This window comes from Rhea pennata, chromosome 1 (assembly GCF_028389875.1).
Source record: "Rhea pennata isolate bPtePen1 chromosome 1, bPtePen1.pri, whole genome shotgun sequence".
Classification (NCBI taxonomy): Eukaryota; Metazoa; Chordata; class Aves; order Rheiformes; family Rheidae; genus Rhea; species Rhea pennata.
Window position 1 is genome coordinate 66,201,126 of NC_084663.1, and position 27,588 is coordinate 66,228,713.

Here is a 27,588-nt window from a genome sequence, read left to right on the forward strand (position 1 = left end):
CCTTGCACAATTTCAAACCCATTTAAAAATATTTACGCTTTAGTTTTCCTGTCTCTAGCCACTGCCGTTAAATGGGGGCATGCTGCTGCTTCATGATAAGTCAGGATTCCTGTGGAATTATGTTTTAAGTACTTTTGTGTTCTTAGAAATTGTGGGGAAGTTGTTATTCTGGATACATAGGCTGCTTATAATTTTGAGCAGAGGCAATCATCTGTTTTCACGTTCATTAATGCTTGCAAGACCTGGTGGTTACCTGTTTGCTGATGGATTGTCTGTAGGCTGAGTTTTGCCATAAGGATGACCATCTCTTTAATAGCTATGTGTGATTTTTACCATGTTCTTAAATAAACATTGCCTCATTTACACTAAAAAATAGGCAGTGGTGTTGCATCAAGCCAACCGAATGTTTGAGAAATACTTTGCTCTTATTCAACTCCAAAATACTCTTCTGGCTCAGCTGGATCTAATTAAATTTTAATTTAAAATAAAATGTGCAGTGCATTTACTTGAACCAGAAACTGTATAAATCAATAAACAGATGGACTAGATATGAATTTGGGGAAATACTGTGATATAGGCATGCTAGCTGTAGAGGATATTTTTATGAAGACTGAATTTTTGTTAGTTTTTTATTTTATTTTACTTAGAAGTGCTTTTGTACACTTAGGGACTAGATACTTCTGCTAATATGCAAGCAAGATGTCCCTCCTGGAAAAATAATACTCAACCTTAGAAGTAGTAGCAAGTGGAGTAGAGGTAGACAGGTATGATCAAGAGAGAAAGCTTGTTCCTTTCTCCTCCTATTCACTTATAAAAATATATGCTTTTTATAGAATCAGATTATTATTATCCTGTACTGTAGAAAGAACTTCTGGTATCCTTTTAATAAATGAATTTAATGACAGAATAGATCTAGATAAGATATGAATATTTATGTTCAGCAGTTTGTTCCTGGGGTAATGAGTTTTGATGAATTAAATAATATTTTAGCTTCTAAATACTGCAGTGCTGTCTTATTTTCAAAAGAACATCTTACCATATAAGCATGCTTTCTGACTTGTTTTGTCGTGGATGTCCTTCTAAACCAGATTTCAAACATGAAACCCAGAAAGATCCCTCAATGTCTTTCCTTCTCCATTCAGATTACCAGAGACTAATGACGGTAGCAGAAGGGATCACTACGCTCCTGTTCCCGTTTCAGTGGCAGCACGTTTATGTTCCCATCCTTCCTGCTTCTCTCCTGCACTTTCTGGATGCTCCTGTGCCCTATCTGATGGGCCTTCAGTCCAAGGAGGGAACTGACCGCTCCAAGCTGGAGCTCCCCCAGGAGGTAGGTCCAGCCTGCAGTGCTCAGGCTTTGCTCTTCCTGCTCTAAAGAACTGATGTTACTAATATTTATGTGAATCCCTGCTGGAAAGTGTCATGTCCTGTGTAATGAAGCTTCCCTGGCACTGATAATTCTGTTTGCAGAGAAGCTGTAGACCACAGTGTGTTCCAGTAGGAGGGAGGGAGGGGGAGACATCTCTGCAGCATTTCTGGATCTGCTTGTGGATTTAGTGAGTGCTGCTAATTATGTTGACTTCTAAATGCTTCCTTCTGTGTCATTATAGTTTCTCTGCTTTCTTTCCATTGCACACTTCACCATGTTTTGTTATTCTTTGTTGGCGTTACAGTCCTCTTAGCGAAGAAATACAGAGCATTTCATTTGGAGATATTTTTAAGGAAAACTGGACTTCGGGTATACTTTCTGTATGGGTTAAATTAGTCCCTGTCCCCACTTCACCAGCAGGAAGTGTGCCTTATCCTCATCCCAGGAGCTAGGGATGAACGCTTGTGCTCCTGACTGTATCTAGGTCTCTCACGAGATCAGCAGCCTGGCCTCCAACAAGCTTGAGCTGCGTTCATACTGTGACTGTGAACCGCTTTGAAGCATACACACACATACATACTTTCAAAAAATTGACTCAGTGATGCTCTTTTGGACTGAAGATCTCATCTTCTCTTATACAATGGAAAGTGAAATCTTCCTTTCACATTGCCTTATCTACTACTTTTTCCCTGGGTGAGGAGGGAGGAGGAGAACACTTCCTAATCTAGATGTTGAGATCACTGGCGGTAGAGAGTGAAACAGAGATTTTGCTACTTGATATTTGACCAAGATGATTAAAACTGCTTCTCATTCTAACCTGGCCACTAAAGGCTAGTATCACTGATTAGACTTCCTGCTTTGATTGATTTCTTTGGGATGTTGTTAGCCTGCTCTGTGTTCAAGGTGGCAGCAGTGCTTTAGAGCCTGTTCTTGAGCATGCCGCACATTTTAATGTGAGTTTCCTCTTAAAATCAATGGAAACCCCAAGAATAACTGTTTGTACTGCTGTAATGTTTAGTGTCTGTAGCACTGCTGTGCTAGGCTCCATGTCAAAACTTCTTCCAAGCCTTGAGAATAGGTGCTCCTACCAGAGATCAGCAGTAAGGAGCCAAGTAGAGAAGGCCAAAGGCCGTTTCTGAGCGAACTCATACATGGAAGTGGAGAAATAAACAAACGAGGGCAAGGACAACTTGATTTTTAATAGAGACCTATTTTAGGTGCTAGGCAGAGGTGACTGCCTAGGTGACTGCCTTAGCCCAGGTGGCATGTAACAAAGCAAATCAGGTCTTAGCTCTTGGATGCAATGGCCCGATCATGTGAAATTTTTACTGACTTGGAAATGAAATCGGTATCTAGCTATGCTTTTCAGTAACTATGCTAATGTTACACAATTACTATGTTTTTTAAAGTTATTAGTCATGTGCTTTTACTTAGCAGATTAAGCTGTCATTTTCCTTAAATTAAAATTCTAATGTGATGGGTTTTTGCTGGAATAACATCCCCAGTGAGAGAAAAGTAATAGTGGAAGAAAAAACTGTTACAATGTTTAACAAAGGAATAAAAAAACATCAATCCAGCCTTTATGAAAATTGCGGTTCAGATAACTGCATGAGAGGGCAAGAAGGGTATTGAACAGGGATGATCTAGATTATCAGATTCCTATAGACAATAAAAAGTAAAAAGTCCTTTAACACACAAGCAGTGATGAAGCACTGTTCGTTTTAGCATTTTTTTGTTGCTCAGGCCAGGGGAGAGCTTTTCAAGCTCTTGGTCTAAATGTAAATGTATGTTAGAGATAAAAATTCTAACAACTGGCCATCATGCTGTCTTAAGGTTACTAATCACTTTGCATTAACTTTAATCGTCAGATGTTTTTGAAGAGAGAAGTGAGACTAATTCCCTGAGGGTTTTCTGAATTGAAATCTCATTTTTCAAATTTTGTAAATGATATGCAGAGCTGAAATTAAAAAGCCTTTGAAATGAAATATTGATAGATAAGAAGACAGTCCCTGAGCTAAACAACTGTACCAATGCATACCACAACTCTTTAATGTATGTTAAGTAAAGCAAATTGTTTTGTATGAAAAAATGATTTTATTTGTACGCTTCAAATTTATTATGAAAAGTGAGCTAAAGGGGCACTTTTACTTTGCCAAATGAATCCTAATACCCTATAAAGTATCTGTGTGAAATGTGATTAATGTCAAACGCTTCCCTGAAATGTCCAAAATCTAATAACCATGTTGACTATGGGAATATATTGCCCTGCTGAAAGTTAACCTTCCCAGAAAAGGAGGAAAAGTCCTTTCTGTCCACACAATCTGAAGCTGTCTGCAGCATTCTGTTAGAAGCGAAGTGCCGTGAAAGTGCCATCGAGGAGTCGGAGTAATGGCAGAGCCAGCTCAGCAAAGGCCTGCTGCCCTGTGGGTATCGGCATCTCCTGCTCTGCAGCTTTATGCCAGGTTAAAACCCTTCAGAGCCCGGTACCTTGGGAATCTGACCTGATTTAGGATTTTATTCAGCACAGTGCTCTCAGCCAGTGAATTTCAAAGGTAAGCTGCAGTTCAGAAGATCAGTTGCTGTTTTTCAGTCTGCTGTTACTCCTGAGGGTGCATTTGCAGTGTAATTAATATATATGCAAGATTCCTCCCTTCCATCATGGACACGTTCCTAGTAATATCTTCTCTTCTAGATTCGCGTCTCCGTTTGGGTTTAATATTGTGGCTGAAATCCATTCACGTCTGCAGAAAAGCTGTCTAAGAGCTTTTTAAGAACTGTTTAAATCCCAGGCAGAAGAATTTCCAAGAGTAGCAGCTTCCTTGGAAGCAGAGTGGAGAGAAGAAAGCAGGATTTGACCTCCAATGGACAAACTATACTCAGACATGATCCCAAAGCATTTGCATGGGGCCATTTTTTGGTGGCTTTGCTCCCAAGTAGCATCATCTTCCTCACTGAACATCTTATTGCTTGATAGCACCATTGCAGAGGTGTCTTGCAGCTGAGTTGGCTCCTGATAAAGTAAGCAACCTTGAGATGCAGTGGTTCATGCAGCTAGTGTTTGCATGGGCTGAGATGCAGTGCTGCGCATCCTCCTGGCAGGTGCATCCCTGGCTGTTCCAGGAGGGGATATCCAGTTTTTATAGCATGAAGTGTAGGATCTGAAAGGCCTGGGAGAATTGTGAAAAAAAGGTTGATTGTTTGTGGGGAGCGGGAGAAGTGTTGGATCTTTGTTTTGTTTTGTTTTAAACCATTGCTATTCGGTTGGCCCCAAGCTTTTCCAAAGTCTAAAATGTCATGCACTGGACTACACAGCTTCTTGCAAAAGTGTGCTGTGATGCTGCTGTCTAGAAACATCCTGGGAAAGTATAAGTTACTTAGCAGAGAAACTAATTCCGTGCTGAGTGTCCATTTTGAAAATTTTTTCTTTGTATTTCAGGCAAACTTGTGCTTTGTGGATATTGATAACCATTTCATAGAACTGCCAGAAGAATTCCCCCAGTTCCCCAACAAACTGGAATTCATCCAGGAAATCTCCGAGGTTCTCCTCCAGTTTGGGATCCCCCCGGAAGGTAACCTGCACTGCAGTGAAAGTGCCACCAAACTCAAGAACCTGGTTCTCAATGACTTGGTGAATGACAAAAAGAATGGGAACATCCCCAGCAATGCCATCAACATGTACGAGTTGCTAAAAGGCAACGAAACGATCGCCCGCCTACAAGCTCTAGCCAAGAGAACAGGCGTCACAGTGGAAAAAATGACCATCACAGCTCCCCTGGCGGAAAAAGAAAGGGATGTGAAGCTGCAGTGTGAGGAGGTGGAGCTGAGGGACTACAAACTCAACGTGCAGCTTCGTGAGGTTTTTGCCAACCGCTTCACCCAAATGTTTGCGGACTATGAGGCTTTTGTCATTCAAGCTGCACCCGATATGGAATCCTGGCTGACAAACAGGGAACAGATGCAAAACTTTGACAAAGTAAAAATAGCTATGTCTTTTTATTTTATTTCTTTCTTCCATCTGAAAGGGTTTTCAATGTGGGTGGGGAGGGAATAATTGTATCATGTACCTATTGCCTAGGTACTCTTTTAATCCTCCATTCCTCATCTGCCTGGCAGACAGATTTGTCCGTTCTGTTTATACAGAACCAGATCTTCTGCCAAAGTAAACTAGTACAGACCCACTGAAATGTAATGGTCAAAGGCGTCCTGACCAGCACTGAGAAGATACACTGCCGAGCTGTTGATAGGGTTTTACCTGTGGGTTTGGTGGAGAGGTAGCAACGGAAAGGGACTTTTCTTTCTTCCCTGACAGGAGAGATTCACACGTAAGATGAAAAAATAAATCTAATTTTTTGTGTTTCTTGTTTCCTAATCTCACAGTAGAGCTTAATATTTTGTTGCTGTGTAGCATCACTCCACAGCAGGCTACATGAGAATCCTACTGTTATGACTGCATTATAGCGTGTACAGAAGAGTGACACACAAGCTGATATTAGAAGTGAGGAAATAAATAGTCTGTAGGCCCGCAAAAGGAACAAGAAATATTCTGAAGCCTGCACAATCTTTTCCCAGTGACTTTTCAAAGTAGATCGTGCCCCTAACTATCACCTTTTTTAGATGCAAGACCTGTAAGGAGAATATTCAGGAGATCAGCGTTAAGGAACAGGCTAACTATTGATTTCTGTCAGGTTTTGATCAAATAACGCTGTCCTGGCTTTTTTTGTTTGATTGTATTCAGATACTGAACAATGTAGCATTCAAAAACTGGGGGTTGCCTATGCAATCTCTCCTAGCACTTCTGCAATAAAGTCAGCTTGTAAGGTTAGGGTTTTCAAAGCTCAGTTAGATTTAGGCATACCACTTGATGTTTTTGTTTGGAATTTCATGATTAACTGCTCCTCTTTGAAAAGAGCGGAAGAGCAGTAGCTCAAGAGCATTGTGTGTTCTGGTATCTTAGCAAGTCCTTAAGACCCAGTCCTAAGCCAGGATCAGGAGACCAGAGATTCCAAGAGGACACATGTGGTGGTGGTCGGCCACAGGTCCCACATGGTTGCCTTCCTACACATATTAGCTGCTATACTTCTCTGGAAATGCTGGCAATACATGAACCACTTCCATATATCCATATTCTCTTTACTCTAGTTGTCACAAAGCCCTCCCCTGACCACTTATTTCTCATCACTGTGACTGAAGAGATGACCCATGAGGCAAATGCACTTGTAGCTGGCTCCTGCCATCCCCACGAGAGCTGATTTTGTGGTGGGGAAGCCTTGTCCAAGCCTTGCTGTTAGCTGTTGCAACTGTTTTCTCCCATAGGAAGGCTTTTCATGTTGAAGTAAAGAGGGAACATGGCACTAATTAATTCTTCTGTATTTCAGGCTTCCTTCCTTTCGGACCAACCCGAGCCTTACCTCCCATTCCTCTCACACTTCATTGAAACACAGATGTTTGCAACCTTCATAGATAATAAGATAATATCTCAGTGGGAAGAGAAGGACCCTCTTCTGCGAGTTTTTGACTCTCGAATTGAGAAAATAAGGCTATATAATGTAAGGGCCCCTGCACTGCGGACATCCAACTACCAGAAATGCAGCACTTTAAAAGAAGCAGGTATGTTCAGCTGGACTAATAAAATATTCAAAAGTACAGTGTCAGCTACAAAGAAATATCATTTCTCGGTCATCTGAGAGTTGCAGCCCAGTGAGGAAGTCCTAGAGTTACTTGATAAGTACTTAGCAGTGTCCTTATTTTCCCTAGGTAAAATCTTCAGTGTTCCTTTAAATGCTAAAAATAGAGGGAGCCTTTTACCCTTTGGTTGAACTCTCTTGGGTTGATGCCTTTAATAAAACCAAACCGAAGCACAGAGTTGCACACTGAGACTTGCTCGTTCTCATTTCACGCAACTCCTGTTATCACAATGAGAACTTTCCCTCACTTTAGCTGTTGGTCCAGTGCCACATAGAGGAACTGAGTCCCTGTGTCTAGTTCACCGACCTTGTTTCTCCCTTTCCATAAAAAGACTTGCACCATTTGGCCAGAGCAGTGGGGGATACTAGAGACATAATCCTGTATGGGACCTTGAGTAGCTCCAGCACTAGAAGTTCAATGTTAATGCAGTATATGGTGTGTAGTGAAGATCTGGATTTTTTCGGTATAGTTACAGGGTGTATTTTCAAATAATAACTGAGTTTCTTATTATGAAAGTATTTATTTTGTTTCCAAGTAATACAGTGGAATAATACTCTTAGATTTGGGTCACATATTAATGAATTGAGGCAAACGCATTTCTTTTGAATTTTCTTTTTTCATTCCTTCAGAACATTTTACTTACTACAAATATAGCAGAAGCATGAAAAAATCTTGTATCTGGTTATTTTTTGCTATTAAAACCATTCTAATTTGCAGGTCGACTGTCTATGCAGCGCCTAGTTTCAGTAGACATTGTGGCACCAGAACCTCATATTCTGTATTGTGAGAAGCAGCAAACTGATAGTAATGCCTGCTTTCCTTCACGTTTACCAGTCGCACATACATGAACCAAGCACCAAGCCAGCACTTGTTTGATTAACCTGCTATTTTGGGAACCCTTCAGACCTCCTCTCACCATACTACCCAGGCCTTTTTAGCTTCCTCCGAAAGAAAGCAGTACAAAGCTGCTGAGTTTCTAATGATAAGATATGTAGATTTTGACAGTTCTTTCACATCACAGCTTTATAAAATAGGTCATGGGCTCTCGGTTGTTCTTAGCAAATGGAAAATGAATTTAGCTTCTACATTTTGCATATTTATTCACTACCCATGATAGGCTGAAAGAATGAGCCTGTCTGTTAATGGATGGGCTATAAAAAAGTAGAATAATCACGTTGTTAATTAAATGCTGATTCCACCATACACCCTCCTTTCCCCTCTTGTTCGCGGTGTATTTGCCTCGGTGTTAAGAGGCTGACAGATTTGTTTTCGGTCTGCTAGAGATTTGAGATGAAATCCTCATGTCACTGAAGTAAATGAATAAACTCCATTAATCTCAGTGGAGCGCAGATTTCCAGGAGGGTCCTCTCTGTCCCTGACACAGCCCTCAGGGCTCCCCGACTTCTGTTAGTCGTCGATGCCCCTCTTGCCTTTCGGGCAAGTTACCTATGACTTTTCCAGGCCTATATAAGAAGGATTGCCCTGCTGAACACGCTGCCCAGCAATAGCGTATCCAGTTGTAGGAGGAGGATTTCATAGTTGCAAGGTGTTTGTAGGATTCACGTTTCGCTCCCCGCATGTCTGTCCATGGAAACATATCCCGGGCAAAGCGAGGTGCCCAACCCTCGTGGAGAGCACTGCTCCTGTCGCAGCCAGCCTGAGAAATCTCTGTTTTGCAGAAAGAGCATTAAAGACAACCACCTAATTGCAGGGAAAGATTTCACAGTTCTTTAAAAATATTTGTACCTATCTTATCAAAATAAAATAAAATAAAAGGGTTGTCCTTCAGCAATGCATCTCGTCACCATTAAGCTCCCTTGAATACCTGCTTGATTAACTGCTAACTTGTTTGTCCCAGTACTAATTGTGTTCAGTAAAGAAACTAAAAATGAAGTAACAGTGCAGATGCTTTTGTTTGTTTCATAAGTGATAGATTTCAGGCACTAAAATGATTATTTAACTCCTTAGCTTTCAGGAAACAGAGCATGACTACTTTTGTTGTTGTAGCACACGTCTTCAGGTAGCTCGCTCACGTGGTTTTTCACTTGTGAATGTAACTTGCAGCCCAATCTATCGAGCAGCGGCTAATGAAGATTGATCACACGGCCATCCACCCACATTTACTTGATATGAAGATTGGTCAAGGGAAATATGAACAAGGATTTTTCCCAAAGTTGCAATCAGATGTCTTGGCAACTGGACCTACCAATAACAAGTAAGCACAGTTTGTATTTTCTGGACTTGAAAGTAAGTTTTTCTTATGAAAAAGCCACATCAGTGGGCAACAATCCTAATTTTTAATGTTTTCCTGACTAGTCTAATTAAGCAGCCACTCCTTCCATGTCTGCTTTGTAAGAGCTGTGATTTTGAAGTTATAGCCATAGTTTGGGTGATGCTAGAAATTGTTAGCTCTGGTTTTGAGACGATTCTTCAGTAATATTTTCTGTTGATTTTAGCAGTGAGGACTGTGTCTTCTCATGTGTATTTTAAGTTTTACCATTGCTATAATAAATTTAAAATGAATTTCTTCCTTAGCCACTGAAAGAATTTGGAAACTCAAGCAAAAATTCAGATTTTGAAGGAAATCCTGGTGTTGAAGATACCTAATCCTGTAGAATGAAATTAATGCTCACTGTGTTCCTTTCTGGCTTTTTAACTGTTATTACATGCCCCAAATATTTTTATAATGCTCTTTCAGTTTCCAAATTAGAATAGCCTGGAAGAATAACTCAATAAGGTTGGGTAGAGAATGTGGTTTTGCATTTGGGTCACTCTTCTGAATCTGGTTAAGGTCCTTAGTGTATTTTGGTATGATGGTAAGGCTACCTGTAAAAGCAAGCATATCATTACATTACTACTTACCTAATCCAAAATGAGAATCTATAGCAACTAATGTACATTAGTTAGAAAGTAAGTACTGAAAGTCACCTTCCCTCTTTCCCTCCAAGCCCATGTAAGAGATTTTTTTTTCTCCCTCAAAAAATGGGAGATTTGCTGTCAGTGATTACTTCATGAAATCATTGCCTTGGCCCCCCAACTTCCAGCATCAGTGGCATGTCCAGGTGGAGTGCAGATAAACCTCGGAGCTCCAAAAGCCAGCTGTCTACATTTGGAAAGTTAGGTCTTGCTTCAGAAAGCAGCCTGCACGCATGTTGCTTGGAGCTCCTTGGGGAGGTGCTCTGAAGGCCCACACAGTCCTATTTATACATCTTCTCAGCCCCCCAATGCTAGCAAGTCCCATTTTAAGAACCTATTATGCATAAGACTTGCAAGTGACAACATTCAGTGCTTAAGGATATCTTATTTTTAAAGAACTGCCGTTAGTTTTTGAGCTGATACTCACAAAAATAAAAGAAGGAATGCGTTTTTCAGAGTTCCTTTGTTTGCCGTCGTCTTGCGAAATCAAACCAACACTGAAAGTTTACAGATAAAGCTCCCTTGAGAAACTGGGAGTTTCTTCGACTTCTGGAAGGCTGCGTTTAGCAGTCTGCTCCTTTTCCTCGTGGTGAGCTTCTGTTTTACAGTGTCATTAACAGTATGAGCATGCTTGCCTGCTCAAAGTTACTTACATGTTTTGGCTACATTACAAAATCTTAGTGGATTTGTGAATTAAAGATTATATTCAATACAGGCGTCTTTGTGCCTTTGAGCTGCTTCCTTTAGATTTGGAACTATTCTAAAATGTGACTTTAACTCCTTGAGTGCTAATTTTGATTTAGATAGCTGGTTGTGGTCTTCAAATTTGCAGCATGTTTCAATTTGTAAAAACCAAAATGCCATTACTGACCACAAAGTGATGTCAATGTGACAAATGCCTGGAATTCCTCCCATTGTATATTGCCAAAAAGGTTTGTAATTGGAAAATCTCAAGACCATCTGTTTACATCTTTTTGCTTCCTGGCATTTTATGTGAGCAGCTGAGAAGATTCCCTCTCTCTCATTTAAGACATAATTCTGTTGAATCTACACCCACATTATAAAATAGATAGCCTTTTCATGCTATCTGCAAATACAGCATAATTCTTTTGACCACAAAATCAGTTGAGCTGCAGCCTTCCATTAATTTGAATTTCCCGGTGTGTGCTTCTCAGCTGTACGTTGTGCTTGCAAACAGGACTGAGCCTTTGCTAATGGGGCCGGGGGAAGAGAACAGAACATCTTAGCCGTGTTCCCAGGCACTTCAGATATAGCTATTGAGTGCATTCGTGAGATTAACAGAAGGGATATTAATGTAGTCTGATATGTCAATCGGAATGATTTTTGCAAACTTCAGTTTATGTAGCAAATTTTGTCCTGAATGTTGCAGGGAGGAAAATAATAATAATTCCCTTACTCCAGTCAATTTTTGTTGTGGTGGTTGCACAGTAGCAAATAAACCAATTCAAAACTACTTTAATGAAAACCTATCCTTGTTGGACAGCAGTCAGATTTTTCAGCTTCCCTTTTGGGAGAAATGAACAAAAATCTGTATCTAGAGCTCGTAACATTATTCAGCTGTTGCCTTCCTGTATCCAGGCAGAACACTGGAGGTACTTCTCCCACAGTTACTAGGCTGTGATATGTATAACTTTGATATCTGGGTCAGGAATGTAATGCAGAGAAGAAACAAACTCTTCAGTTGTGTTTAGTTCTAAGCCCAGTCTGTCATTTTGGGAAACTAGGTGGCTTAGAGAACTGTAAAAGGCAGAAATTCAGTTTGGAGGAGAAGGTACCTGGTCCTTGCTTGCAGGGCATGGGAAGCGGGCCGGGGCCGGGGGAAGGGTTGGCAGCAGGCTGGATCACCTCCATCTAGACGCAGCTGGCAGCAAGTGTTGATCACAATAACACGTGTAACTGCTCAAACACTGAAGCGTGTCATGCAGGTGGTAATGAGTTTCACCCGTCAGCCACAGCCGTGCGCGGCTTTGCCTTGCTCCCGTTGCTCTGCTGCCTCCTCCCAGCCAAAGATGTTCTTTCAGAGCCTGGCCAAAGGGTGGACCCGGGCTCCTCGCATCTTAGCGAGCGGTACGGTTCTGGCTTTAATGCTCGGCTGCTTCATCACATGTGAGTCAGGAGTATAGCTTTCTAAAATTTGCTCCTGTTTTGGCCAACTCATTCAGGCTGCAGGTGCACAGTTGGTGTGATTTGGGCTTTTCTTTACCTCCTCCGCTGTGGTGGCCAAGAAATGTTGACAAGTTCAGCTAGCAAAAACTTTACTGGAACTGCCTTTAAGCTCAACTATATTGGAGGGAAGAAAAAACCCAGGGGAGTGGGAAGAAAAGCAAAGAAAAACCAACCAACCAACCCAAACCCAAGAACTCCAAAGAACTGGAGAATAGGTTCCCAGATATGCGGTTTCCCTGATCATCTTTTTGATCAAAACTGCCAGAGCGTGGAAAGACTTTATGTACAGAATACGTAGACCTAAACTTAAGTAAAATGTGATAATTATCCAAATATTTCTATAATTATGTTAGCAGCTCTTGATTACAAGGCAAACCTGAAATACAGGAATGCATGGTTTTAAATTATCTTGAAGTCTTCTCTACGCATGGACATGTGCTTTTTAGCTAGAGATATGTTAGTATTAAAAATTAGATGGCCAGATCCCACCCCGGAAAGTTTCTTCGTGAAGTTTAAAACAAGATCCAAAAATGGATGCCAAGGTGTTGCAGGGGTGACAGTGAAGCTCTCGGGAAGCGTCACGGAGTTTGGACTATTTGCATGTTGATGTCTTACTGCGTCTGAAAGGAGGACGAGGTACCTGGGATGACTGGTTATCGGGTAATGGGACGAGCCTGCAGGCTTGCTGCGACTCCCAGCAGCTATGGCTGCGATTTCTAGCACTGTCACTCCAGTGGACGACATTTTAGTTGGTATTTGAAGTCCAATGAGCGAAAAGACCAACCCTGCCCAGCTGACAGCAAGTAAAAACCCTCCCAAATTCTTCTGTATCAGGCAGCAATGCCCCACTGGTGGGATGCGCTCTGCGCTCATCTCCGTTGATATGGCCCTGCTTCAGGGGCACGGAGACGATGCCGTCTCTTATGGCCCATCCAGCTTATTACAATCTCATATGACAGTGGCTTCCAGAGAAGCCCAGCTGCAGGTCGCTTTGGCGTTTTGTCTGCCAGCCTGGAGTAGGGCAGCGGTTTCCTGAGTCCCGCTTTCCTGCCAGGCTTTTAAAAAACCCTGGCGGGGACTTTGCAAACTGATACGTTTGCGATGATTTGGGCAAGGAGCCTGAATGGCAAAAAGCAAAGCTACATAAGCACTTCATGGTTTTTGATGAGCTAATTGTTAAATTACAGTGAATATGCTTACAGTGCAAAATTTAAACAACTAAACAAGCTGTGTTTTGAATCTAATTGATTACCTTGTAACTTAATTTGTACTAAGAAGCTTGATAAATGAGATTAAATACTGCAGAGGAAAATGCTGATTGCACATCAAGCATGGTAATGTATTAGCATTTTGGCAATTTGTAGTGAATGCCTACAGAGAACAACTAAATTGACATTTCTTTCATTGATTTCTTCTGCTTTTTTTTTTTTTTTAAGCAAAGGTTTTGCTTTATTCCACATTTACTAGGTGGCTGAAATTATCGTTTTTGGAGGATTTTTTCCCCTCTCCCCTTCTCTGTATTTAGCCCTGTTTTTCACTCTCCTCTCTCCACCTTCTTTATCTACATTTTGCTTTCCTCCTTGCTTCCTTTCCTGGCTGAAGCATTTCCTCTTCCCACCCTGGGCCCTTCTCTTTCCTGAGTCCTTTCGCTTGTGTTCTGGCTGCTGTGAACTTTGCGCTTTTGCCTGTCCTGTGCCCTGTGTTCCCTGCCATAATCCTCAGCCGAGGGTGCAGAGCAAGCCTTCGAGCAGAGACCGCTGTACACGTGGCCTTCCAGCCTCAGGGTTTAGCTAAGCCACATGTTCTCACCTGTAAGGCCCATTGCAGAAATATTATTTGCTGCTTTCTCCAGGTGTTTCTTCCTGTGCTGTGTTTTGACGACCTCACTGCTGTTCTCACTGGAAGAATTTGCGAAATCGTGCTATCAGGAATGTACTAAGCTGGTTCATTTTTGTGGCTCAGTTCATGGCACGGCTCCATGGACCAGTGTGGGTGCTGTCCTGGGGCCTCTGTCCCCTCCCCAAATTGTGGATTGCCCAGGGTTTGTGTATCGGTGCTCTGGTTTTCCTAATTTTTAGATAGAGCTGCTGCTTGCTTATTCACTCACATTAGCATGGCTAATCTTTTTAAATAAAATATCATCTGTGATGTATATAATACAAAGTGGTATCCTTTTTGTTGGATACCATGATGGAATTAATTCTGGTTTCAACTAAACTAATTTTCGTATTCCTCTGGGAAATGGTCTGTACGTCTTATATTGAAGGATTCATATTATATGTGTTTTTTTCCAGTTCTCCTCCTCCCCCCCCCTCCACTGAGTACTGTTTTAAGGCTGACTGTCTTTAATAAAACTTTTTATTTTTTTTCAGTCAAGCCAAGCAACTGTATTTTCATGTAATACAGAGCAGCATCGCTGCATTGCATCTGAATGAGTCAGAAATGAGTCAGCAATGAGCTACCCTCACAAAATACTGATCTATTTAAACTTTACAAATACTAAAAGTACCTTAACTTAACCTAATATGGCACAATGTTGACAGGTACGATAAAAAGGTTAACTGTTTCTGTCCAAATACACTCATTTTCAAGAATAAAATTTGCCTGACTTTGATGATGTGTGCTCAAAAATGGTTTCTGAAGTAGGAACTATGAGCTCAAGTAATTTGGAAGCTGAAGCGAGTCTTTTACATACTGATCGTTTGCTTAACTAGTGCAAGGTGGTCAAAGAATGTTTTACTACTTTCAAGTTAAGTCATTAAAAAAAAATCTATACGGAATTAAAATTCAGAAGAAAAAAAAATGTGTGTTGAATCCTTACCATGCCCATTTATTTATTTATTATTTATTATGCCACTCCCACTGTTCAGGAGCGCGTAACATTGCTGCTGCACAACATTTTGCTCTTTTTTTTGGTTTGTTTTTGTGTTCGTGTGGGCTTTGTTGTTGTTGTTGTTATCCACCCTATCAGCAGTTTTAGAAGCTTTCCTGTTCAGTCCTACAAAAAGAAGAACAAGGCCTGTCAGGAGACTATCTGTATGAGGAGGCTCAGGTTCTGTCCCGTTCTGTCGCCTTCTCCCTCTGTCTTTGCTGTCAATATATTCGTGATTATCAAATGATTTTCATGGTGATGGTGATAAAATAAAATCGGTGTGACTGAAGTTGCCTTCCAAGAGCAGATCTCCAAAGTTCTGGTTCCCCAGCAGCATGTGGCATGTACCGCGGTGTGTATCCTGCCCTGTATGCCCATGTCTGGTCTGGTTAGACCTCATTTGTTCTGTCACCGTGGAGCTTTAAAGAGGGAGAGAGGGGAAAGAAGGATAGGGATGGAGATTAAGGTAGATATAGCTATACATGCACACACATGTATGCTTGCAGTTCAGCTTGTCCAGTCCTTGGTATGAGATTGCTGTCTGTCAGGAATGGCGTGTGACAGCCCAGCTTTGATGTTGACTTTTGTTATACAAGTTAAGCATTGCAGGAGAAGTGTCACCTTTCCTGAAGGAACATTCTACCTCTGCAGACTTACTCCTATGCTTGTTGAGCTGAGTTTGGCATTAAACAGTACTGAATTCACCGTCCGCCTTACAGCCTTCACCAGGCAACATGTGGGCTGGGGCAGCGCGTCGCTCCGCTCCTCCGTGCCAGGCCGCGGAGGCTGCTTCTCCTCTGCAGCAGCAGCAGCGGGGCAGCTGGGTGCGTCCTTGCGTCCTTCTCCTCCGGCACGGCTCTGCAGCATCCCATACTGGATGGGAGGTTTCCTTGGAAAGCCCAGGTGAAGGGCTCAAGGCCAGGCCAGATGCGCCCATGCAAGCGCAGCTTTCATCTCCCCTTCGGCAGCATGAGGGCAGAGGTGTCACGTTTGCGCCGTAAGGAGCAGGCTCGTGGGAAGGGGCCGGGAAAGGGCTCCAGCATCCGGCGTCCCCTTCGGGCGGTGGGAAATGCAAGGGGAAGTGGCCTGGCCAGTGGGAAGGGCATTGCTCCCCATATTTAGGGCTAACAGTAAACCCTCCCTGAGTCGCTCGGAGCGACCGAAAGGAGAAGAGTAATTGCAAATCTAATCTCTGCTGATGAAGGGGGAGGGAACGGTTATTGTCACGTTTAAACGTTATTTCAGGAGAATTCTGTATGGCCCAGAAAAGAAAAGGCTTAAAAAGATTTAGCTGCTTAATCCTGCTTGTGTGCTGATAGAGCTTCGGCAGGCCTGCTGGCGTGGTCCGATGTGCCAGCCGAGGGCACGGCACGGACTTCGGACCTCGCCACCTCCGGGGAGCTGCCCTTCCTCGGGGGAGCCGCTGGGGAGGAGGGAGCCCGCGGCTCCCTTGGTGGGTGATTAATTGCTCTGATTAACGAAAAACAATCTTTTTTCTTTCTTTCCCCCTCTCTCATAAACAGCCAATAATCTTCACTTTTGTATACTAAAAAATGTTCAGATAGTCTTGATTACTAAGCCGGGGCCTGAGCTGCGTGCTTCCCCGAATGGGATACAGGGCTGGAATTAACTGCAAATGCTCTGACTTACCTGTAATTATTCTGCGGGCTGTATTCTGCCTTCACTGTCAGTGAGATGTGTTGCCTCAAAGCAAGTCGGCAGCAATTTTTAAATCTTCCAGTAACTGCAAAAAAAAGGCAGGTGGAAAGGAATCAAACCTTGGTCTAGAATTCAGAATGTATAATATGAATTGGAGCAGAGAAAAAAGCGGTATAGTCATATAAAATCAATAAATTTGTTTTCGAATGTGTTATTAGTGTTCCATTATGTGATGTGTAGGCATTATAATTTGCAGTAAGTAGAAGATATCTGGAGACCAGTAGCTAAAGTTATTTTTACTTCCACTACCCTTTATTTGAGGAGGCAGATTTTTTTGCCACATTTCTGCTTGCTAAGATAATCAAAATGTAACACCACCACCACCACAGTTAATCTCATCAGACATTAGCTGCTGTTTTTGAAAATGTGGTGGCTTACTAAAGTCACGGACTGTATATTTTAAGAACTTCTGGTGAGGTGCAAAGGCGCTTGTGTCAGTAATGTATTCTTCGGAGAAGGTGCAAATGTTTGCTCCTCAGACATTTACTGTTCTCTTTCATTTAGTTACTAAGAGACTTGAGGTTGCATTGCTTTAAAAAAAAGAAAAAGAAAAGCAAAATTTCATGTCCTGTGGGATGATGAAGTGCTGAGCCGTAATTACATGCCGACCCCAGTGCCTGTCTCTTGCACTGTACTTGTTTTCTTGATGTTGTTTGAAGCCTGGGAAGGGACTTTGGCCGTAGAAAGTTTAGGTCCCGCGATTTAGGCCTTTTGACCCAGACAGTCAGTCAAAACGTGGTCTTTGGTTTTCTCTCGCAGGCAAAGCTTTGCTCGCGCATGCGCTGTCCGACACCAGAGCGTGGTGCTGGGTGGGCTTCGTGTTCTCATCTGCTTTGGGTTCGCTCTTGAACCTCTTGAATCATGGGAGAGAGGCAGGAGTGATGTAATGAAGCAGCTGAAAGGCTATGCACTTAGGGATTTTTTTTTAATTTATTTATGATTTTTTCACTGTATTTAAAAACTTGTTCGTAAACGCAACCACAGTAAGTAACATCACTTTGAAGATGTAGATTTTGTGGGCATTAAGATGCTTATTTTTAAGGCTTTATAGATTGCTCTATAACAATGTTTTTTCAACTTTCTTCTATAAATAATGTATCAATTAGTTTATTCTCTGCACCAGTTGAACTTCTTGGTTTCAAGGATTTGATGGAATTTTATGGTACTATCAGAAGTCGTACGATCACTTGAGACTTCATGTTTTTGGGGACGGAGTTCTCTTGTGCTGTGTTTTATGCATATCTGGCGTAAAGGAGCTTGGACACTTGGGAGCTTTAAAGCTGCTCTGTTTCATATCAGCTTACCAAGTGGCTACTTTCAGGTAATAGCTTAAGATGAGAAAAATTGAACTGGACGTAAATGAAGATGTCGTAAAAGTGCAATATTTCTGTGCTATTTAGAAACCAAACAAAGAGGGAAAAAATGGTAAGGTCAGCAACGTGATTAATCCCAGGAATCTTAATATCATCTGTGTCCTTTAAATGTAGGTTTACCTATATTGTAGCACTTACTGTCACAGCAGCAGCGTTCCCAGGAGTAATTCCAACCACAGAAGTACCTAGAAAGCCGCACAAAAGAGAGAAAAACTGTCTGAATTTGTCACTCGGCATACATCATCATATTTTTTTCGTTCATATAGGCACCATTTTTAGCAAACTTCAGCCAACGCAGCAAATAAAGGCAGTAAGGGGGGTTTGCCTGGTAGTGGCATCAACGTTGCACGTCCCAGAGCGGGCTGGTGGGAAGGGAGGCCTCGAAAGGAAGGCCCTTCGGTGGGATGTGCCGCAGATGCTGCCTGGGGGAGGCTGGCGCGGGGGCTCCCAGGCTTTCCCTCCCGGTCTTTTCCCCTCACGCGTGGCTCGTTGTTCCTCGCTGTCTTTCCAGCCGCTGGGCCAGCCGCAGCACGACGGCGCAGCGGAGGAAGGACCGCCTGCGGCAGCACTCGGAGCACGTCGGGCTCGACAACGACCTGAGGGAGGTAGGTGGCGGCGCCGGCTCTCACCCCTGCGTTCAGACGAACGAGGCTTCGAAACTTCTTCCAGCAGTTTCGTTGCTGCCCGGGAGGTTTCCGCGGGTCTCTGCGGCCACCGCGGATGCTTGGATACGCTGCGCAGCTTCACAACTCAGAATATAAATAAAATAGCTGCGTTCCTCTAATAAGAGAGCCCCCTTTTCCATCAGGAAAATAGCGTGTTTGCTGATTTAGAGCCCAGTCCTTAAACTGCATGAAGAGAGCAGAGCCCTGGCCCCAACGCAGGCTCAGCTACAGAGCTGGCCAGCAGGAAGGTCTTGCAGAAGTCAGGTATCTACCTAAACATCAGCTCTTTAGAGGTGGAAGAGGCAGGACTCCTTCTTCTTTTAAGGGTTTTTCTTTCTGGCTTTAAAGTAGGTTACTGACAGAGGTAAGCCTGTTTGAAAGGTTGAGGGTTTGGGGCCCTTTTAGGCCTAAAGCTTGGAGACTCCCACACATCCTCTAAATATCAGTCACATATATGCATTTCTTTCCTATCTTTTCCATTTCTCGTCCTTCGTTAAGTATTTTCTGCCGTATTTTTCCATTGATGTCCATGTGTTCCTCACATATGTCACTAGCAAAAGTACAACATTCATGCTGCTTTGGGGTAAATCTTGCTGAATAATTCTGACCAGCGTCATCGTTCTCGGCTGAAAAGAGCTTGAACGCTGAAGCGCACCCTTGGGTCCCAGCTTCGGGTGACGCTTCGCGGAAACGCGGCGGAGCAGCCTCTGCAGATGTGGCCGCTGTTATTTTTGTTAACGTGGCGTTGCAAGCGTATCTTAAACTTTGCCGTGTGTGTGTCTCAGCAGAGCCTTTTTGATGCCTTGTCGTGGTGTTTTACTTTCTTCTTCCGGGCTGTGGATCACACGCATGCTTCTTTTGCTTTGTCTCCTCCTCCTCCCTGGCCGTGCGGCCGTTGGGGTATCTGCCCCCTCTTAGCCATCGGAGGAGCTTTTGCTTCGCCAGAACTCGATGGCCTTCTGGGAGTGGGACCAGGGGCCGCCCCCTCCTGCACGGCCTCCCAAAAAATCCTTCTCTGAGTGCTGCCTGGTACGTTCCCGTTTTTCTTGTCCAAAGCTGCTTCCGAAGTGTCGCTAGCGCGAGGAACCGCTGCCTTCGGCACGTCCCGAGCCTCTTCCCCTCCCCGTAGAGCACGTCCCCGCAGGGATCCGAAGTGCGGTTATAATCGGAAAAGTAAGGGGAAATGAGCTCTCGGGCGCCCGCACCGGCTGCCCGGCGAAGGGGGCGGTTCTGAGACGGTCCGGGCAGGATTTTGCCTTGTTTCCTTCTGCCCTGCGGTGACGCAGCCTGGGACGCCGCGTCCCCGAAGCGCGGCCTTCCGACCGCTGAGGGTGGCGCGCAACGTTCACCTGGTTTTCTCAGGCCGCCTTCGTCCTTTTGCTGAGCTTTTAAGAGTTAACTACATTCAATTTTTTTTCATAAAATAGCAAAGCATACAATGAATAAAGTAAGGTTGTCGATTTTTTGCACTCTTCAGACTATAACCGCACTTTGCATTTCTTTATCCCGTCCTTTTAAAAAGAATTACTAGATTTCCTAATTAGTTGTTCCTAAGATTGCTTTTTCACTGTTTTTATTGCTAATTTGTGCACTAAGTTAGATGAAAGTCACTTGCGAGTTTACTTATTGAACATCACGCTTTCATCAGCTGTGATTTTTTCTGTACACAGTAGCTTTTCAACTATTTTTAAGTCCTTACAATGAAGTTGTAATTACTTCACTGAGCACTTACTAACTAGTTGAGCACAGATTTCCATGTCAGTCCTACATTCCTGTCTGACCTGTTGAACTGATGTTAGGTTGCCCCTGGCCGAATTTTGTAACCAAAAAAGCCAGAGGAGTCCAAATATCTCTACACTTCCATTACGAAGAAATCGTGAATAACTGCAGTTACCTTCAGTGTGTTTGGATTTTACTTTTGCTAAATAAATGATTTTCTCCCCAAATAGAAGGCTCTAGGAGGGCTGCAGTTCTCCATCTCCGTGTGCTGCTCCTTCCTCAGAAAACCCACCCGAAGGGCAGCACTAAGTGCCGGGGGCCCTTGGGGAGAGCAGTGCTTGCCCCGTAAGGTCCCTCGAAAGGGGCAGCCTTCACTGGATAAAAGCACACGGGGAAGATCACAGGGCTTGCACGAAAACACAGATCTCCGGCATCCAAATACGAGCACTGTGGGTTTTTTTGAAGTCTGTTGTACTTAGCAACATTATATCTACTCTTTCTAACAGACAGTTTTTGAATAACATTTGGGCAACTTTTTAATAGCCTCCACTTTTACGCTCCTGAATGTGGCCAACTTTTAGTTTTGCTGAGTGTGTAGACCTCTTACTGACATTAGGAGTAGCAGACACTTGTTGAAAGGTTTGGGTTTTTTGCTTAACACCTTCCCCCTACCAGAGTAATGGGAGGAGTAGAAGGTTTAAAAGGCTTTTGTTAGTTTGGTTCTTTCTTAAACAGCATGACCAGGTTTTTTTTGTCCATACTTCTCAATTTTCATACTTCTCATTTTTCATCCTACTGATTTTGTCCACACTTCTCAACCACCACCCCCCAGTAAAAACATGAATGATCCTACATGCCAGTTTTGTTTAAAACAAGCTCCACTTGTAATTATGAGTTGAGATAAAGACAAGTCTGTTTTTTCCCACATAAACTATCCAGATGAAGGTCCGTTCAAAGGTAACGCATGAAATCTTTCTCCTTCACTAGGTGTAGTTCTGCATTTTATAATTACTTTAAAAAGGATTTTTCCATTTATGTACAGTTTTTTTTCTTTTTTCTTTTTTTGCTAGTGAAAATCAAATAACAATGGAAAGACACTGTAATTGGTGTTTTGACTTTCATGCTGAATGAAAATATCACACTTTTAGGCACTTCTTTTGGCTAACTTTGTGCTAGTGGTTAACAGCACAGTTCACTAGCTAATGTTGGTGGATTTGGTACCACACAGGAAAATACCTTGCTTTTCTGCTGTCATAAAAGACTATTCCACTTTTCCAGCCCTTAAGTATCAGACAAATCACAATGTTGTTCCTGAATTAACAGTAGCTCATTCCTTTTTGCTAGCATTTGCTTGCCTAGGATTAGGATGAGGAGAATCCCTGTGACTTGTAGTATCTAAAATAATTCTCTTTATTTTTAGAAATACATGCAGGAGGCGAGGAGTTTAGGGAAAAATCTAAGGCAGCCCAAACTCTCAGACCTCTCTCCAGCTGTGATTGCGCAGACCAACTGCAAATTTGTGGAAGGGTTACTGAAGGAATGTCGGATGAAGGTACCTTCTCCCCCTCCCCTGTGCATGCTCTCTTGTTGCTTAAGCTGAATGTAAATAGCTGCTGCAGACTGTGTCCTGAAACTCCTTCACAGCTGGAGCAATATTGGTCTGTTGGTATCTTGCACTATTGCAGAGCAGATACTGCTATACTGCTTTGTGTTATAATTTCCAACTGCTAGAAAATAAAAAAATATATAGATTACTCTTCTGTTTATGTTGTCAAAGTTGATGGAAAGAATAAAAAGGATGGGAAGGAGAATCAACATGAGCAGACATCTCAGGGAGAATTTCCTTTAACTGTTCATATTTAAATGTAGCATAAACATTCTGGGCTCGAAACCCTCTGACAAAAAGTTCAGCACATGCAATGATTGTGTATGTTGTTAATGTAAAACAAATGAAGTTATTGCCGTTCTTACTGTTAAAGAAGTTTTGGTAGCCACAAAAACGTAATTTCTAAGTGTCTTTGTATCAGTTGCAGATGGTGAAATACTGTATTACCTATGTTTTAAAGTTTAATAGCTGTAACTTAAGCACAGTGACACTGGCTGAACTTAAAAATGCATCTAGATCAATATTCTACCTTTGATACAGGTCGGTAATCTATACAGGTATGGGAATAGGACATTATGGAGTACTAATACAAACTTTTTTGTATTAGTCTTTTTAATGTACAGTCCCTGTAGAAAGATTTGTTTTTTTCTCTAGATAGACCATTAGAGATAATCTCTAGACCACCTTCCCTAAGCATGTATAAGTAAAATCAATATAAAAGTTCTGCTCTTAGTGGGATGAGATGCTTAGAAACCTTTTGGGATTTTTTTAGACTAAACGCATGTTGGTAGAGAAGATGGGCCATGAAGCAGTGGAGCTTGGACATGGAGAAGCCAACATAACAGGTCTGGAGGAAAATACGTTAATCGCTAGTCTCTGTGATCTGCTAGAAAGAATCTGGAGCCATGGTCTGCAGGTCAAGCAGGTTGGTAACTGGAAACTTGAGACTTCATATAAACAATGTTCTTTAGAAAATACCAAATGCCGTCTGTGCCTTTTAAGCTGCTGCTCAGTGGAGTAAGCTCAGTATAATGTGAGAGGTATCTCTGGGCTCAGAGAACCTGGTTCGTACTGTGTGAGTTTTTTTGAGAGGCACCTCACAGTGTTGTCAAACAGGTTCTTGGTTTCTTCTCGTTCAGCCTTCAGAGGGGAGGCCTGGGGAGAGGACTGAAAGAAACAAGGCAAGCAGCATGACTGCAAACTCAGTGGGGCTGTCTTCCCTCTTCTGTAGGTCTCCTGACCTGAAAGAAAAGGAATGACTCTCATCACCCAACTTCTGGCCCAAAGAAATGCGAGGCCACCCCATTATCTTGCCTTGTTTATTGGTCTTTCTTTTGTCTGATTTATTTAAACCTACTTTCTACATATATATTCAATTTTCAGGGGAAATCGGCTTTGTGGTCCCATTTACTTCAATACCAGGAGAGAGAAGAGAAGCAAGAGCATAGTGCAGAGTCCCCAGGTGGGTACTTGGCAATTCCCTCCATGTGAGATCCCATTACACTGAATGAACTTGGGGCTGGTAGGAGCAGTGCAACCACGTAAAATCCATGCAGTACTTTCAGTGTATTTGCTTATGACTCATTTAAATTTTGAGACCTTTCATAATCATTACGAAGTTGCCTGGACATTGTTCGAGGCAAATGAACGTACTTATTATCCTTGTCTGGAAAATCACTTCCTGTCTGTTCGCTGTCTTTATTCCATTTTAACTCGCTGTAAGCATTAAGTGAGGTGAGAGAAGCAGTGTTTCTATAGATTATTTCTGAAATAATTTAAGTCTGGAGCTGTGACTGCGACAGCTGATATTTTTTCATTCAGTTACCATGCGGCTTAAAACTCTATGTGAATACATCCATCTTCAATAAATCTCTGTACTGGTGGACAGAGTTGTGTAATTAATCTCTATCCTAGGCTCTCAATTTTGCTTTTATTTGGCCCTTTACAGTCACTAAATTACCTCCCTGTTGTGACAGAGGTTGGGTTTCTGATGACCTTGAGATTGCCCTGTCCAGGGCTGCTGCTGAACATTGCAGTAAAAATCTCTGAACTTAGTGTGTCATCTTCCAGGGACTCTGCCCCCTCCAAGTAGCAGCAGATCCAACTGGGTAATTCTCATTAATGATACTGAACTCCTCTTAGCAATAGTTACTTAGTTACAGAGTGCCTTTTGGGATTAGACATTTCACAAAAAACTTAAAAACTGAAGTATGTGTTCAGGGCATGAGTGTACATATCCTGACCCTCTCTAGTTGGCTAATGGAGAGCAGCCATTTGGAAGGGGACCGAATGTCATCATTCAGCTTTCTTCAAAATCCTTCAAATCCTTCTTATGGGAACATATACGATCAGTCCTAAAAAACGTATCTATGGATAAACTGATCTCACTTATTAGAAGTCCTTTAATAATCTTCTGTGAGTAATGCACTAAGCAATCTGACTGTCAGGCACAAATTCCTGAGAGCAAAATATGTCACCACAAAGCACTTTGATCCCAATACCAAAGGACAGAAATGCTCGACATTCTTAGCGTCTAATATGCTGTTGTATCTTCTTTAAGTTTATCGTGCCGTTCTCAGCTGTTTTCCACAGGAACATGAGATTTAATAAAATTCTTCATTATATATCTATATCTGTCTATATATATATATATATATATATATATATATATGTATTTGAATGTGTTGCACATACAAAAAAGGAAGCTTTTGAATCTCCAGTTTCAGTGATGGATTAAGGAAAGATAACATCATTTTGTCAGTGTCTGTGTTTCCAGGATAGCATTAATGATAATGCACAGAAACACTGCAGTTCTCAGTGACTTAAGATTTTAGTGTTTATGTAAAATAAATGCATTGCAGACCATTAGTAGAATTTCATATTAACCTCATGAATTTTTTTTCAATACAGTAGCTGTTGGAACAGAAAGAAGAAAGTCTGATACAGGAATTACTCTGCCTACTTTGAGGGTTTCCCTAATACAAGATATGAGGTACGTAATTTGATTTCTAAAGCATTAATAGTTGTTTTAATTGGGTAGTATAAGGTAAAGATCTTCACAGGCTTTGGATTTACATCCAAAAGCATCTTCAGTGCTGCGTTCAAATCTGGAGAGTGTTACCTTTTTATTTTACAAATCTTCTCATGTATTTACTTGATTTATTTTAGCTAAAAGACAAGGAAAAATGCACTGTTTTTCTTGGTTTTGTTTTCATTTACCTTAGGGAGTTTCTTCTAGTGACGAAGCTATCTTCTACAGATAATGTTTTTACAGAGGTGTCGAATTACTTGGTACCCTCTGAGTTTGTTTCTTTTTGTTTGCTTTTATTTGAGCAAACAAGTATAGCTGATAGACAAAGCAAAGGACATAAAAATTTGCTAGTGATGTCTGAGCAGTATTCTTCTTTTCAGTTAGTATTCCATGAGAAAAGGTAATGACTATGCAAATTATAAATGTAAATAAACGCTTGAAAAAATAGAATAAGAAAAAGGAAAAAAAGAGCTTGGCGTACCCTAGTGGCTGCCAGCTGGAGGGGGCAGCTGGCAGGCTCTGCACTGAGCAGGTTTCACGGCAGAGCTAGAAAGGAAAACCTCTGCAGTAAGGACTGAGCTTCCCGGGTCGTCTCTTGGGTCAGGAGGAGCGCACCTCTCGGCCTTTGGGACAGAGGGAAACTTTGATTTTTCTTTAATTGGTGTAGAGACATTGGCTGCTTTTCAAAAGCCAGCGCTCCCAGGCTTCTCTGCTGTCAAATGTCTTAGTATTTCAGGGAGTTTAAAGTTGAATTATGAAGTACATGAAGAGCTCTGTAGGAGACCACAGTCTAGCCTCGGCGAGCATTTTCCAAAGTTTTGTTTGGAAACCTGGCTGACTGAAGAGCGGGAAGGATTGGGGGGCTGATGTGACGGTACCGGGCAGTCGTCCTCGAGGGCATCTCCTCGATCTAGCCGCTGCCAGATCTAGCCACCGTTTTGATGCTTCGCTTGTCGTGGGTAGGCATTTCAGCTGAGGTTGAAATGCCACAGAGACGGGGGAAGGAATAACAAATAATAAATAGTGCTCATCTGCGAGGAACTGCTAGCAGTGTAATGTGTGAGGAAACGTGAGCATCGCTCCTCGTAATGCCACTTCCCTCTTCCATGTAAAAATAAGGCACAGTAAAGAAACTAATTGTAGTTAGCTCACAAAACATTGATAACAATGATGTGATTTAACCGTGTGTGTAATTACCATTTTTTTTCAGATGCGAGAGCACACGGATTAGTCAGACTTCCCTGAAAGAAAATGACTTTTCTTCCCACCTGTAGTGTGTAACTAATTTGTGTAATGTAATGTGGTTTAAGCGTCTCACACTCGGTTTTTGAAGAATATGACGTGCCACGTAGGGCTAAAACGAGGCACAAAGGCGGAGAGAAGAGGAAGGAGAATTTCTGCAGTGTAATTAGGAATATAATGCCAAGAGGTCGTTTTGAGCATGTGCCTGTCATCTCAGCCTCTCTCCGGGGATTTGGCAGCTATTTGCTTAGCGGTAGCCCGCGAGGCCGGCGGGCCTGTCGAGGGCCGGTTTGGGGCAAGGCAGCAGAGGGGTTTGGAGCCGAGGCTTGCGCGCCGTGCGAGGGGAGGCGGGCAGCTCCTGATGCGGGGGAGCGTGCGTGCTCGCGGGGGCGGGCAGGCTTCGGGGGTTCCCGCGCAGCTGCGAGAAAGTCCGCTGCAAATCTGAACTCTCTTGCTTGAATCGCGAGACCGAGTCCGCCGCTTTTCGTGGGGGAAAAGCTCGGGGGCAGAGCACTGCCTTTGTAGCACCTTGTGTGTTTGTGGCTGTCCGCGGGCAGCACGTCAAATCCCGGGCAGATGGTGAGCTGGATAAGTCGTACGTAATCCCGTGGCATACTTTCCCCTGCCTGCAAGGACCGCTGCTTAACGTTCGCTTGCGCGCACAGATGCACGCTGAAGTTAGAGGGACGGGTTGTGGTGCTCGCTGAAGTAGTGGCTGCAGGACGAAGCGTTGCCTTCAGCACGGCTTGCTTTTGGTGGCTCGCGCGAGGTTGCCTAAACGGGGAGCCAGCAGGGAGAGCGGGCTGGCCACGGGGTTAGCGGGGACCCCGCACGAGCGATCACCCGAGCGGCGGCACGCTGGTGCCGAGCAGGGGTCCCCTCCTCCGCCAGCACAGCTGTTTGCAAAGCGTGCTCCTCGCCGTGCCCCAGGCTCGCATCCGACGGAGAAAACGGATTTTTCTTTTTTTTTTTTTTTCTTACTAATGGGATTAAAAGCTAGTCCCAACCTCAGGAATCGCATGGAAATTGCTGTTGAGTGCGCTGACAAGAAGAGTTTGCTGTGCGGTGGAGAGCATACAGTACTCACACTTAGGTCACCGATAAAAATAGAGCTGTTCTGACTCTCACCACTGAGAATTAAATAAATTTGAGTTCCTGAATGTTCTGTTAAACTGCCTCTGCTGACACCAAGACTGATCACTGA

The 27,588-nt window shown here is 42.8% G+C and overlaps 1 protein-coding gene across 9 annotated transcripts in view; it reads left to right on the forward strand.

The window, feature by feature from the left end:
- Positions 1–27,588, forward strand: part of DENND5B (DENN domain containing 5B) — a 117,192-nt gene that overhangs the window by 72,323 nt on the left and 17,281 nt on the right. For 2 of the 9 annotated variants that reach the window (XM_062590278.1, XM_062590304.1), the window contains 11 exons: positions 1,143–1,330; positions 4,806–5,342; positions 6,745–6,976; positions 7,772–7,858; positions 9,119–9,269; positions 18,633–18,726; positions 19,705–19,815; positions 21,926–22,057; positions 22,884–23,036; positions 23,495–23,573; positions 25,022–25,103. In XM_062590278.1, the coding sequence (XP_062446262.1) occupies positions 1,143–1,330; positions 4,806–5,342; positions 6,745–6,976; positions 7,772–7,858; positions 9,119–9,269; positions 18,633–18,726; positions 19,705–19,815; positions 21,926–22,057; positions 22,884–23,036; positions 23,495–23,573; positions 25,022–25,103 (1,846 nt within the window). The remainder of the gene's footprint in view (positions 1–1,142; positions 1,331–4,805; positions 5,343–6,744; positions 6,977–7,771; positions 7,859–9,118; positions 9,270–18,632; positions 18,727–19,704; positions 19,816–21,925; positions 22,058–22,883; positions 23,037–23,494; positions 23,574–25,021; positions 25,104–27,588) is intronic. The other 7 variants (XM_062590311.1, XM_062590327.1, XM_062590335.1 and 4 more) reach the window with 5 other exon arrangements.